This window comes from Podarcis filfolensis (genome assembly GCF_964270895.1).
Source record: "Podarcis filfolensis genome assembly, chromosome: 2".
In the NCBI taxonomy this organism is placed as follows: domain Eukaryota; kingdom Metazoa; phylum Chordata; class Lepidosauria; order Squamata; family Lacertidae; genus Podarcis; species Podarcis filfolensis.
Genome location: NC_139605.1, coordinates 102,518,329 through 102,532,673, shown reverse-complemented (window position 1 = coordinate 102,532,673; position 14,345 = coordinate 102,518,329). Strand labels below are relative to the sequence as shown.

The 14,345-nt window shown below is 41.2% G+C and overlaps 1 protein-coding gene across 1 annotated transcript in view; it reads right to left on the bottom strand.

Annotated features, from left to right (window-relative positions):
- The window catches only part of ERN1 (endoplasmic reticulum to nucleus signaling 1), a 60,705-nt gene that overhangs the window by 30,900 nt on the left and 15,460 nt on the right, over positions 1-14,345 (bottom strand). The window contains exon 2 of the mRNA XM_083598622.1: positions 6,823-6,943. Coding sequence (XP_083454748.1) covers positions 6,823-6,943 — 121 coding nt within the window. The remainder of the gene's footprint in view (positions 1-6,822; positions 6,944-14,345) is intronic.

Here is a 14,345-nt window from a genome sequence, read left to right as displayed (position 1 = left end):
GTGGTTTCCAGCAACTATTCCTCAGAAACATTATCGCCTCTGACCTGTGCTTCTGAACAAGCTTTGGGCACTAGAAATGTATTTGTCACATAGGTTTGAGGAGTATGGGAAATAAAAGTGTGTGTGTGTGTGTGTGTGTGCGCGCGCGCACGCAAATTGTTTAAGGATTACATCCAATGCACACTTACTTGGAGTAAGTCCCACTGAAAGGATAGGACTTACTTCCAAGTAAACAGGCATACATTTCCACTAGTGCTTTCATTCAATAGGTGTACAAGCCTGAAGTGTTTCCTCTCTCCTTCTATTGCTTGTTAAGTGGAAAACACACAGAAGACAGGCACACTGCTGCATCCTCACCTGCCTGGAATAATTGTAAGTGTTTGGAAAAATTTAGAAAGAAGAGATTTTTAACAGAAAACCCTGGCCTCAGCAGATTAAAGCAGTAAGTACAGTGAATTAAAAAAACAAAACAGGTCTACAAGCAAACAATATCTGCTGCTACTAACGTTTTTAGATCAGCTTCCTCCTCAAGCAAACAAAATGATGCAAGAGCAAAGAAATAAGAACAGGCGGGCCTCTTACAGACAGGCTCCGGACTGCTTTGTGCCAGGCAATTTCTTCTGCATAATCAGGGCTGCCACCTTTTGCTGGCAAAGCTTAGCTGTTCATGTTTCCTCCCATTACTGGATCTCCACACCAGTAGCTAATGCCACCCCTGTTCAATTCCTGCTTGCCAAACAACTTTTATAAAGGCGCATTTAATCTCGGTAGGATACCACAAACGTCTGTTTTGCCATGTGCCCAAACAGCAGCAACCTATCGCCTACTGTGTTTGTTTGTTTTTCCACCATGCGTACACAAGGCAGAACAGGCAGCCAGGTCTTTGACATGCATTACTGTACAGGCACCGTTTTCACATACATGGAAGTGTAGGATATAGCCCTATGCATTAGTGGTTGTTGTTTTTTTACCACTTCCAGACCCAGCACCCATCTGGACCCCCAATCTGAAGAGCCATTTAATTTTTAGCTAGTCATATGCCCGCCTCTATCTGCAGGTCTTTTTCTTTGTCCCCACCTTTCCTCTTTTTTTCTTTTCTTTTCTTAAATACACATCTCAAATGGTGCCTCGACCCATCCTAAACCAGAGGGCAACCCACCCCAGGGCCCACACATTCAAGCTGACGGTCGTTCCAAAATAGTGTGACAGAGGAACAGTACTTTGTCTGTTTTTTGTTGCTGCCTTTTAGGCTCTTCAAATCTCAAGCACGTCCATGGCAGTACAAATTTCACTGATGCATGACAATGGTGAAGGATTACCAAATATTTTTTGCTTGTATTATGTTACGTCTCCACAGTTCCTTAATAGTGGAACTGAAGATGCAAGTATTGGGACTTGTTTTCAACTGGTAGCATCCAAAAGGCTCAGTCTAGACAACAATCTTTCTGAACAGACCCTGAACACCCTCAATAGATCTGACCTTGGCCAACGTCCAAAGTACAGTGGTACCTCAGGTTAAGAACATAACTCGTTCTGGAGGTCCGTTCTTAACCTGAAACTGTTCTTAACCTGAGGTACCACTTTAGCTAATGGGGCCTCCCCCTGTCGCCGCATGATTTCTGTTCTAATCCTGAAGTAAAGTTCTTAACCCGAGGTACTATTTCTGGGTTAGCGGAGTCTGTAAACTGAAGCGTAAGTAAGCTGAAGCATCTGTAACCCGAGGTACCACTTTACTCGTAAAGTAACCCGAGGTACCATTTTACTCATAAAACCATGAACTTTAAAATTCTGAAGATATCTCCCCTCCTACAAATTGAGGGGTTCTTTTTATTTATTTCATAAGTTATATAACGCTTAATTGTAACAAACAAACAAACAAGCCCCACAGCAGTTTACAATCAGCCTTTTTAATTCTGAATCTTTAGGATACATAAGTATCCCATGTTTTTGAGTTGCTGTCAGAAACAATAAGGGTGAGAGAGATGTTTTAGGAAAGGAACAAAGGGGATCTGCAACAACATGTTGCTGTTTTGAATTCAGGTCCGAACCAGCCAGCCATGCCCTTTCCAGGGTACTCCATTCCACACCCCACCTCCCGAGGAAACTTACCAGGAGGTTTCTCATCTCCCAAGCTTTAAAAAAAACCCAAAAAACTTCTGAAACTGTGGGTATTCCCAAGCCTGTTGATACCTTCCCTCTAGTAGCATTTTGGTTACATAAGGAACAAAATCCAAAGAATTGAGATTATTGACCTTACTAGTAGCTAGAAGAGCCAAGCAAAACTCAGCTGGATGTTCTGCACACAGGCCATACATTGCCCATCCTGGCATATGGTATAATTAAGATTAATCTGGATGTTCAAACACAGCAACTGTTGGAACAAGAGAAAGAAGAACCATGGCCTAAAGTATTTGTTTGAAACCAACTGGTTTAAATAAAAAAATAAGGAAGGAAAGAGAACATGGTGGCTATTTCTCAAGTGTTTAAAAGAAGAAAATAGGTAGTGGCTCTGTGGAATTCAAGAGTTCAAATAATACTCTAGGCATTGCTCAAGGCAAGTAACCAACTGACTTTGCAAATTGCCTTGGTGAACAGATTAGGGACAGAAACATCTCATCTGGGAAGAAATAAGCTGTTCAGGTTAGAAAGACAGCTCAAAACTGAACTTGAGCAATGACCAAGGCAGTTTTTTCCAGTTTCTTTTCCTGAAAAGGTCACAAAAACTGCTTTGTCTTGATTAAAAAAAAAAACAAAAAACCCAAGGTTGACTTTATACAGCTCCTTTTGAAGCCTTTTGGCTAAAGCCTGCTTGAATGTGGCAGGTTAGTTTTTATGACTGCAACATTTTTAAAAAGTTTTTCCTTCAATGGCAGCATTCACATGTCACCATAACTAACCATGTACCAACCAATTGCACCTAATTTGCTCCTCCCTGCTAGTATGCAAAGAAAACAAACTCCAAACCCTGGCATAGCTGATACGTCCAAACCAGGGATCACTGTTTCACTCAAACAAACCACAACTGCTAAACCAAGAACAAACCTTGCCTTATCATCAAGGTTTGTCTGAAGCAAAGCAAATAGTGTTATCTGGTTCAAATATAATGCTAAGCTTGCTATAGTAGTTTGTATTCTCCATATGCTGGGGGCGGGGCAGCGAAACAGCCCAGGTCAGTACACACAGAGGAACCATAAACTATGGTTTGCTGTGACATGCGAACTGGGCCAACTGATTGAAGCAAAGTTGATTTCCTTTCCAGAGCACATCCAAACCTTTAGCCAGTAAATATTTTAACTGTTTTGTTTGTTAAGTTATTGTTGATAAGTATGGTTCATATATTCATGCATGATGGACGGCTTCAAATGCAGAAACTCTTGTTTGCAAGTGCTGGATTTTGTTTGTCAAATGCAAGTTGGAGATGAGGCAGAAGTCAGGCAGGAGGGACTGAGCACATAGTATGTTGATGAGGAAGCAAGTCCCGCAATGCCCATTGGGATTTATTTCTAGCTAAGTGTGCACAGAGTTGAAGCCTTTAATACTCTCTGTGACAACGTCTTATAACCTTGTTTGTCTGCCAGCACAATACTGTCTGCCTAAGGTTGTGGCCAAAGACTTTACACAAGCCTGTTACCAAAGATGCTTTTCAGCAGAGATATCAGGTACTGAACCAGGAACCTTATTATACAGGCCCCTATTACATGTCTGCTCCCCATTATAGATAAACTGGCAAATAAATTTTCTTTTGCCTTGTTCATAGTCTATGTAACCCATTTTTAACAGGAAAAGGCTGTTGTTTTAGCAGCACAGATGCTTGGGCTCCCTAGCAGTCTGTATTTAAAATAGGACTCTGCTTGCAAGGTTATGAACATATTCCTGTACTAGGCCCTCTACCAACCTGTTTATTACATGCCTTCTCTACAAATCCCAACATCTTGTTGGCCTTGTCTAGACTAACATATAGATAGATAGATAGATAGATAGATTCTTTATTGTCATTACACACGTGCAACATTGCACAAGTGCAACGAAATTGGATGCCATCCCTTAAAAACAACAAAAGCAAAACAACAACAACAACCCACAAACCACATTCCAGCCACACCCTCCAGCCTCTCAGAAACTTTTAATTAAGCGTTTTCAGGAAACTATAGCCTCTAAGAGGATATACAAAAACTGCTAATTTTCAGTTAATAGGACACATAGCCTAAAAGCATAATAGCATAATACTGCTCTGAGCAAAGCTGATCTCTTTCTCTATTTATTAGCATGATTTAGGGTAGACTTATATAGCACAATGTTTGCATGAAGCAATTGCTTTTTAAGTTGCTAGGTAGATGGATCCCTGTTGAACTACATCATTTAAAAAGGGGATCAATCAACACATAGCGAAGACTGCATATCCCATGTTCTTGTCAAACTACTGGTGTTTGTGACCGGCCTAAAGCAGAGGTGAGGAATCTGTGGTCTTCAAGTGTTGCTAGACTACAGCTCCAATCAGCCCTGGCCAGCATGACCAATGGTCAGGGAATGTGAGGGATATGCAGCCTAGCCACAATTGGAGGGCCACAGGATTCGCATCATTGGCCTAAAAAAGCATACACAAGTATCTCATTGAGTAGGGGGGAAACCGAGTTGTCCAATTCACATATATACACTGCAAAACTTGTTCAACAGTTACTTTTATAGGCAAATAACTATCATGTTGTGCCCCAAAAGCTTTGCAGGAACGCTGTTTCGCAGTTTCATATTCTCTAAAGCAGGGAGAAGTGCGTTTTCTCGAGTGATTGCTGCATTTCAGGTTTTTCAAAGGATACCTGAGGGGGAAAACCTTAACTGCTTTGCACTGCTGCAGGTAATGTCAAAAGGCCAGAGCATATTTTTCTTCTATCTGAATTGAGTTTATCAATTGTCAGCTACTAAGACCAAACTTGTTATTTTAAATCTCTGTGAAGTAAAGACTACTCCTACCAGGGCCATTTCTCTCTCCCACATCCTTCCTGGTTCTGTAAAAATCCTGGATAATATCAATGTTTTACATGTCAACAGTCATGATAAACATTTTGTGACAAGGGCAATGTCTCCTCACCCAACTAAAGCAAAACCCCAAACCCATATCCTGTGTTGTCGTCCCTTTACTCAGCATATAGCTAGGCATTGCAGATTAATACTATATATTAAAAACTAAACAATGTAAGGAGAAACCTATGATATGAGAAAAATTATTCATCTAGTCCAGCATGTGCTTTTTTTCCCAACATGTGGAATGCCAACCTCTGGGAAATCAGTATTTAAAACAAACTGAGAAGTAGGATGAAAACTCAACTACAGGTGGGACATCATTTGAAAAGGCTTACACCAGAATAGTCACCGTCAAAGATGTCTCAAATGTCACAGCTCTGCATTGAAGAGTGTAACTGGCAAACTAAATTCCCATAGTGTCCCGATCCAAGATATTTTGTAACAGGGAACACAGGAAAGCTTTCAAAAGAAGTCCTTGATGTTACTGACTCTTAATGTTCCTTTTAGCATACAAAACACTTTTTAATTTGTATATGGAACCAAACCAATGAGTATTAAGCACCTTACAATGCATCAACAGATAAGGATCCAAATGAACAGTACAAATGCAGTAAAACTTTCTATAGAACTGGATTATCCAGTCTGACTGTTCTAATGTAGCAGTGGTATTTCACAATACATTTGCTTTAAAACTAAGGACAGCAACGAAAGTAAATGGAGTGTTTTCCCTATCCCAGCTCCTTGGAATCTCTTGTCCCTTATTGTTGGTCAGTGCATAAGTCAAAGCCATCGGTGTAAAATGAAAAGAAAAGCAGGCTTTGCTATGCAAGCTATATCCTTCCATGTATTTTATAGTATTTAAACAAGCAAGGAAACATCCTGATATAGTACTCTCAAGCCAATTAGGCTATTTCCAAAACAAAATCAGATTACACAATTATTAATATGGGCCTTCCAAAGAGAAGAGCTCCAATAAGAGTTAGGTAATTGGCCTCGAAGTTAGGAATTCTCATCCTAACATGTGTCTGTCTTGGATTATCAATATAGAAGACTGGTGGCAGCAGTTAAGAAATGGCCCTTGCAAGCATCAATATATTCCCCACTACAGATACAAATATTCATATCAGAGAAGCAAAATGATGGTGCATCCAGATGGCAGCTTCTTCCACTCTTAGATGGAGAACAGCAGCAACTAGATGGCTATACTTCATCAGGCAACCCTAATAGCAAAGTCTAAGCTTAGCACCCCAGAAGCCCTGGAACAGGCACCTAGATGCAGAGCCTTTATTGTAGGTTTCTGGTGACAAAGTCTTCGCAAATTATGACTGCTGGTCCTAAAGAGGCCAAACATGGATGTACATTTTGTAACACAGTGATTGCCATTAACCCACCCGCCACATAGATATAAAACCTTAGAAGCTACACCCACAATGACAATACTTTGCTTAATGTTTCAAGGAGTTAAAGGCAGACGTTAAAAACCACAGAGCTTCCTATGATTCTTGCAGATGAGCCGCCACGATAAGCAGATAGTCTTGAGCTGCCATCCTTAAAGCACACTTGCTTGGTAATAAATCCCATTGAACTCATTGGGACTTGCAGAAGACTGCAATCCCCTCCAAACTCACTTGGAGGTCAGCCATCTGAAGCCAGGACTTTCCTCCAGGTAAACATGCATAGGGGTCAGGCTGTTCAGAATGTGGCCGGGCTTCTCCAATGTCTGGAACCATTTCCAACATTATGTTGACTTTGCCGTTATCAAAGTTAGTGAAATGAAGGCAAGATGACATCTTTCATACCCACCTTCTTTTAAAGTCCACTTGATTGACCCCGTCCTTTTGCTAACGGCATGCAAACTCCCATCCAGAGTTGAAACAAACAGCAGTGTTTCTGGCAGGGTCACTGAATTGGCATTACTACAGTTCTGGGGGAGGGAAAAATAAGAAAACATAAACATTATTTACTCAGGGAAATTTAAGAATTGTAGGAAAAACAATTATTGATATGCATCCCCCATGCAGTTACCGGTCTGCATTCCCCCCTATATGTTTTGGCTAACACAAAGCCACTTGGACACATTGACTGGGACCTTTGTCCTGCAAGCCACCAGCCCTGATTTGAACTATCTCTCTAAATCATGGGTAGGCAAACTAAGGCCCGGGGGCTGGATCCGGCCCAATGGCCTTCTCAATCCAGCCCGTGGACGGTCCGGGAATCAACATGTTTTTACATGAGTAGAATGTGTCCTTTTATTTAAAATGCATCTCTGGGTTATTTGTGGGGCGTAGGAATTCATTCATTCCCCCCCCAAAAAAATAGTCCACCCCCCCAAGGTCTGAGGGACAGTGAACCTGCTGAAAAGGTTTGCTGCCCTCTGCTCTAAATGCTACAACCATATTCTGGTTTTCCCCAAAGGCTCTCAGTTTTTTTTTAAAAAAAAGACAATTGTGGCAATTGTGTAATGTATTGTAGGGTTGCGGATGAGGTACCATGATTCTTCCTTTATTGGGGAGAAGTGGAAGAATCATGGTACCTCATCGGCAACCCTACAATACAATACATTACAGGTAGAAAAGAGGTTTGTTTAGGGATGGGAACCATGAAAATGCGGGCACCCAGCACAGCAGTGAGGCGAGGAGAGCAAATGAATCACAAGGTTCAATAGTCAAGGTGCATATGTTTGGATAACAATCTCAGCCCTGATCCTCCTGCTAGTACAGGTCCCCTAGCCCAAGATGGGAGAGGTGCCATTACATGTCTACCCTCTATAACCACACACACACACACACACACACACACACACACACACACAAACACAAATGCAGAATAAGCTAGGTTAAATCCTTAGGGAGTCACATACAAGTGAGGATTAATATTATTCAGGGACATCATACAAACCAAATGACAAGATTCAAGAAGGTAGCCGTGTTGGTCTGCCGTAGTCAAAATAAATTAAAACATTTCTTTAAAAAGATAGTTAAAAGGACTCTTCTTAAAAAGAAGAAGAGTCTTTTTAACTATCTTTTTAAAGAATTGTTTTAATTTATTTCAAATGACAAGGTGAATGGACACGGCCAGAAAGGAAACTCAATGAACCGGTGATGCCTTTGCTGAAGGGAATCACCAAATCTGGAACAAGTAAACTCAGAACAAAAGTTAAAAGCCCCACTGGCATTTCAACTTCCTGCAACTCAAGTCTGTCAAGTAGTTTGAAAACCATGGGCTCCTTGCCCTCATGTCACGCTGAGCACCAACTACAGAAACAGAGGGAAATTAGCAATGAGAGGCAGGTGAATCAGGCTGGTTTGGAGGTACCATGAAAGGTGGAAGACATAGGCAGATCTGGTGAATTGGAGCACAATCCAAAGGCAAGTTCTCTTGCACAGGAGTTGTAAAAGAGTGGAGCAATGTACCCAATTAGTGGGAGGGAGAGGGCAAGGTTTTTTCTCTCTCTCTTTTTTAATAAATGTTTATTAGTTTTTTAACGTATCATTTTCAACAGTAATTAAACATTCTTTTACATCTTATTCAATTTTTTTGACTTCCATCAGTCCTGTCTGAAAATTTTCCAATCTAATCTCTTAGTATGCATTTCTTATTTTCCCGATTACATTTCAAACTCATAACCAATATCTCTATCTTTTTCTACTTCGTATATTTCTCCTTACAAAACTTCTTGTAGTCCTACTAGCGTAATTTGTTGGTTACAGTTGCTCTTCAAATAATTCATATACTTCTTCCAATCTTCTGTAAATCCCTGGAGAGGGCAAGGTTTTCTCAGGCATCGAAATGGTTTTGGACTATTCACTACTCCAAGTGGCAATGCCAATCAAATGGAACACCATGTAAATTATGTTTTCAGTGGCAGCTCCAACTTTGAAGTTTCTTTTTACTCTAAGTATACCAAGTTTCCACACAAACCCCAAATCCACCAGAAAAACAGAAGTGCAAAGCAAAAAGATTTTGAAATGCTACCTTTAAAACAACTGTTTAAAAACAGTTTTGCTGCTTAGCCACCTGCCATGTCTGGGAACTTTCAGAAGTCTATTTAAAACTGAAGTTACTATTGAAGGCAACGTGAAACTAGTTGCCTCTCTCAGAATCTCTAAGGACTGCAGCACCCACGAAGACCGAAATTCTGGCTGTATCTTCTGTGCCACCACAACAGAATTTGTTTCAGGACAACCTAGAAAGTCAGCTCAACAAGCACCTCCTCACTGCACTCTGTTACTGAAAAGCTTTGTATTTTCAACTCTGTTAGTATCGCAGCACAATGCTTTAAAACAAAATCAAGCAGCAAACGTTAGAACATTCTAACCAAACAACATACACTGTACACATTCCATTATTTTGGAATAATGCAATCCGATTTCGTATTATGCCTAAACGGCCTCGGCCCAGTATATCTGAAGGAACGTCTCCACCCCCATCGTTCTACCCGGACACTGAGGTCCAGCGCCGAGGGCCTTCTGGCGGTTCCCTCACTGTGAGAAGCTAAGCTACAGGGAACCAGGCAGAGGGCCTTTTCGGTAGTGGCGCCCGCCCTGTGGAACACCCTCCCACCAGATGTCGAAGAGAACAACAGCTACCAGAATTTTAGAAGACATCTGAAGGCAGCCCTGTTTAGGGAAGCTTTTAATTTTGATGTATTACAGTATTTTAATATTTTTTTGGAAGCCGCCCAGAGTGGCTGGGGAAGCCCAGCCAGATGGGCAGGGTATGTATGTATGTATGTATAAATAAATAAATAAATATTATCATTTATACAGTGGTACCTCGGGTTAAGAACTTAATTCGTTCTGGAGGTCTGTTCTTAACCTGAAAATGTTCTTAACCTGAGGTACCACTTTAGCTAATGGGGCCTCCCGCTGCCGCCGTGTGATTTCTGTTCTCATCCTGAGGTAAAGTTCTTAACCCGAGGTACTATTTCTGGGTTAGAGGAGTCTAACCTGAAGCATCTGTAACCTGAAGCGTCTGTAACCCGAGGTACCACTGTATAAATAAAGTCCAGCTAAAAAATGTTTAGGAAACTGACCATAAAAAAGCCTTATGATGGCTTACTGACTACAATTAGCAGAATCAATTAGCTGATTTCATTGCTCAGGTCAGAAAGCCACAGTCCACATCTGAACACCTAAGCATTTTATATGAATGTGTGGCTTGTTGACTACCATTAAAAACCCATGTACAGTGGTACCTTGGTTCTCGAATGGCTTAGTTGTCAAACAAATCGGTTCCCGAACGCTGCAAACCCGGAAGTAAGTGTTCCGGTTTGCGAACACTTTTCAGAAGCTGAACGTCTGACACGGCTTCCGATTGAGTGAAGGAAGCTCCTGCAGCCAATCGGAAGCCGCGCCTTGGTTTTCAAATGGTTTCAGGAGTCGAACGGACTCCTGGAATGGATTAAGTTTGAGAACCAAGATACCACTGTATACTTTTTATGGCATTAGGGCCTTAGACTTACTATCATTTGTAATCAAGCTATTTTTAGTACAATGCTGCCGCCACCCTCAAATTATGTAGACATAATTTCTGGACAATGAAAGCAGCAGCAGCAGCACAGTAGCAGCACACAGCAATAAGTGTATTCCGGCAGAGAAAAGGACAGCATAAAGATCTGGGACCAGTGGCCATTATGAAATAAATTAAAAAGAAGACCGGCTAAATTACATCCCTGTCTTGACATCCTAAATGGTAAAAATAGGGTTTGAAAGCTACCCCTGCTGCAAGGAAACAGAATTAGAATGAGTAAATTATATCAGAATCCTACAAGGTGTATACAGATTGCTGTGAATGACATCAGCAACAAAATGCTGCAGGAGGAGGATCAATTTACTCAGGTACAATAAGAAAATTTGGCAGAGTCTAATAAAAAAAAGTACACCAGTAAGAAATCTGTGCTGAAAATTGGCTTCCCACTTAAGTATGGAAGAAGAAGGTCTTTCTCCTGCCTGCTTTCAAACTTTCACCGCTTCAATCTCTCTTCTCTTTCCCCTGACACTGAAGCATCACCACACAGCCTCCTTTTGTATCTCTCACTCCCCCTCCAGCTTCCCTTCTCTGGGACAACCTTCAGCAGGTAATCGGTAAATTGCCTTTTGTTTTGCTTCCCCAACAAGACCCCTTTTTGCGCAAAAGCTCTGATACCATCTCTGTTGATCCCTTCCGAGTGCCTTACAAGGACACTCTGCAACCTGGATGATATCCCAAGCTACGCATATTGTGCTTTTGTGCACCTTTCCAAGCCAGTTCCACAACAGGCTGTACTCTGGCAGAATTCAGCCAAGGCCACAGCACAGAGAGAGAGAGATTCTCCCCAGGCACTTAAGCTAAATTTCCCCCGGGTCATTCACGTTCTGGGAGAGTTATTCCTGGAACATGGAGAAATAGTTTTCGGACATGTATAGGCAGGTGTCCCAAAAGCAAGGATGGGACTAAGTGTGTTAAACCTTATCTTTCCCATAATGTCTGATGGGATGACAGGTACATTTAACCACATGGGAAAGAAGTATTTGGTAGCCTTGGCCAATCCAATGGAGGAGTCAAAAACTATTAAGGCTCTGTTATCAATACAATGCACCTGTAAGGCTAAATGATTTAAAACGATGGGGAGCCTGATCCTATGAAAGTGCAAATCCCACTGAATTGAATGGCGCTTCCCCTTAGTGTGACCAAGACTGCAGCCTTAAACGTAAGCCCAACTATTCTCAAGGTGAAAATCACTGGCTTTTAGCTTAAAAGGTAAAGGGACCCCTGACCATTAGGTCCAGTTGTGGCCGACTCTGGGGTTGTGGTGCTCATCTCGCTTCATTGGCCGAGGGAGCCAGCGTACAGCTTCCGGGTCATGTAGCCAGCATGACGAAGCCGCTTCTGGCGAACCAGAGCAGCGCATGGAAACGCCGTTTACCTTCCCGCCAGAGCAGTACCTATTTATCTACTTGAACTTTGACGTGCTTTCAAACTGCTAGGTTGGCAGGAGCAGGGACCGAGCAATGGGAGCTCACCCCGTTGCGGGGATTCGAACCGCTGACCTTCTGATCGGCAAGTCCTAGGCTCTGTGATTTAACCCACAGCACCACCCGAGTCCCTCCCTGATCCTATGAAAGTGGGTGGAAATCCCACTGAGTTGAATGGCGCTTCCCCTTAGTAAGTGTGACCAAGACTGCAGCATTAAACGTAAGCCCAACTATTCTCAAGGTGAAAAACACTGGCTTTTAGTTTAACACGCTTTAAATGGCATATATCTGGAGGAAGCATTCAGAACAAGATTCAAGATATTTTTGGGGGAGGGAGCTGATGGCAGCATCAATGGTATCAGTACATGTGACTTCCTTCAAACACAAGCTCTTTGTGGCTACTACACTTTGGGATCAACAATGCGTGTGAATGTTCAGCTGAAAATTCAGTAATAATGGGATTAATAATGGGATTAGATAGAAAGGAGGGCTTCCCTGCTCTGCAGCTTCTAGAGTTTTTGCCTCTCCATTTGTTGTATATATGTTTTGAATAATGGCTCCCTCCTTGTTGTTCTTCTGTTCCAACAGGCTTTTGGGAATTGACTGCTTTTAATGAAAGGACTGGTGCAGTTCTTTTTGTACTTATTTGTATGTTTTAAATAGATTTTATATATGCATATAGTTTTAATTCTACTAAGATTTAATTGTTTTAATGATTCCCCCCCCCTTGTTTTTAGCTATTCTTGTTTTTAATCCAAAAGCCACCTTTAGTCTTGTCAGGAGAAAGGGTATGGTATAAATAAATATATTATTATAATAACCATTAAAAAAGAAAGTTCAGTAATATGCAGGACAGGGGAGTTCACACTTCTGAACCTCCGGCTGATAAAATAGATAAATAAAATAATCGACCAGAGGAATGGAGTTGTGGGACACTTGCACACTTGCATCACATCATATAAACTCCAAAGGGAAGAGTCAAAATTTGTTTCTCTACTTTTATAACACTACGCCATGCCTTCCATGGTAATGTTTTATATACACACACACACACACACACACACACCAGAACCTTGCCTTCCCAAGAAGCTTATGACCTACATCTGAAAGTAGGGAAGACAAGAGAGAGAAAATGAAACAGCAATAAATATTTAACTGCTTGTAGAGTTATGCAATTCTCTCACACATCCTTCTCCAACTAAAAGTTAGGAAATGCACACCAAATATAGGGGAGTAGCAGTGGTGCAATAAGAACTGAACTCCACATGACACTTCCAAAAGATGAACGTTGTAGATTTGTTTAGGGTACGATCCTTGAGTTCTATCCAATGTTAGCCATATTCAGAGTAGACCCATTTAAAATCATGCACACAACTAACTTCAGTCTGGTAGTATCAATGCATTAACTATCAGTAAAATGTAGCTGAAACCAAACCCTTTATATTGATCTTTGAGAACAGTTTGCTCAGATTGTATATTTTACTGGGTCAGAATTTTCTTGGCGGAATGCGGTTTACAGATCAAAACATTTGTGATGCTGACATAAAACAAACACAAACACCCACCCACCCTACACCATGAAATTAAATAGTGCATGAGTTTGAAAGTTTGGAGAAAATATCAAAACATTTAATCAACCACACAACATGCTTTAAATTAGTCACGTTGAAGATCTCGTACAACACCACCACCAAAGACAACTATCAGTCACAGAATCGATTTATCCACGTGTCTGATCTTGTTCAAAGAGATACAAAGTGATGGCACAGTTTTTCATCCTCCTTGCAATGTTTCCTGTTTCAAATGAACAACACACTACATAAACAGGGCATTGCTTTCAATAAATTTGCCATTTGCAGCTCTCTCTAAAGCACAACTCTTTGTTGTTGTTCAGTTTGAATTCTCATTCATTCTCAAGACTGTGTGCTAAAGGATCCAGTCCACTTTTGCTAACGTTTTGACACACTCTACTCTCTCCCCTGTTGGGAGATGTGAGCAGGATTTTTACATGCTGGTAAATGAAATTAGCAAACCAAGACACAGACTTGCGCCTGAGTTTGAAAGAGTGAAACCAAGTCAGGAACAGGATGCAAAGATCCTGGTTTTAACTGTTCATCTACTAGAACAGACTAACGTTTGTTTGTATAGGTTACATCTGCCAATCCCAAGGTAACATCTAAAAGGCATTATTAAATGCTAGCAGGTCTTCATAATAGCTATAGCAAATATTTTCTTCATTTGCTTCTCAATACTGAATGCTATTCTGCATTGACCGCTTTCATTTTGAGTTTCAAACATATTGTTGGAGCATTAAAACCTAAATGGAAGTCCTCTCTTGATCTATAGTAACTTTGAAGCTAACTAGTAACT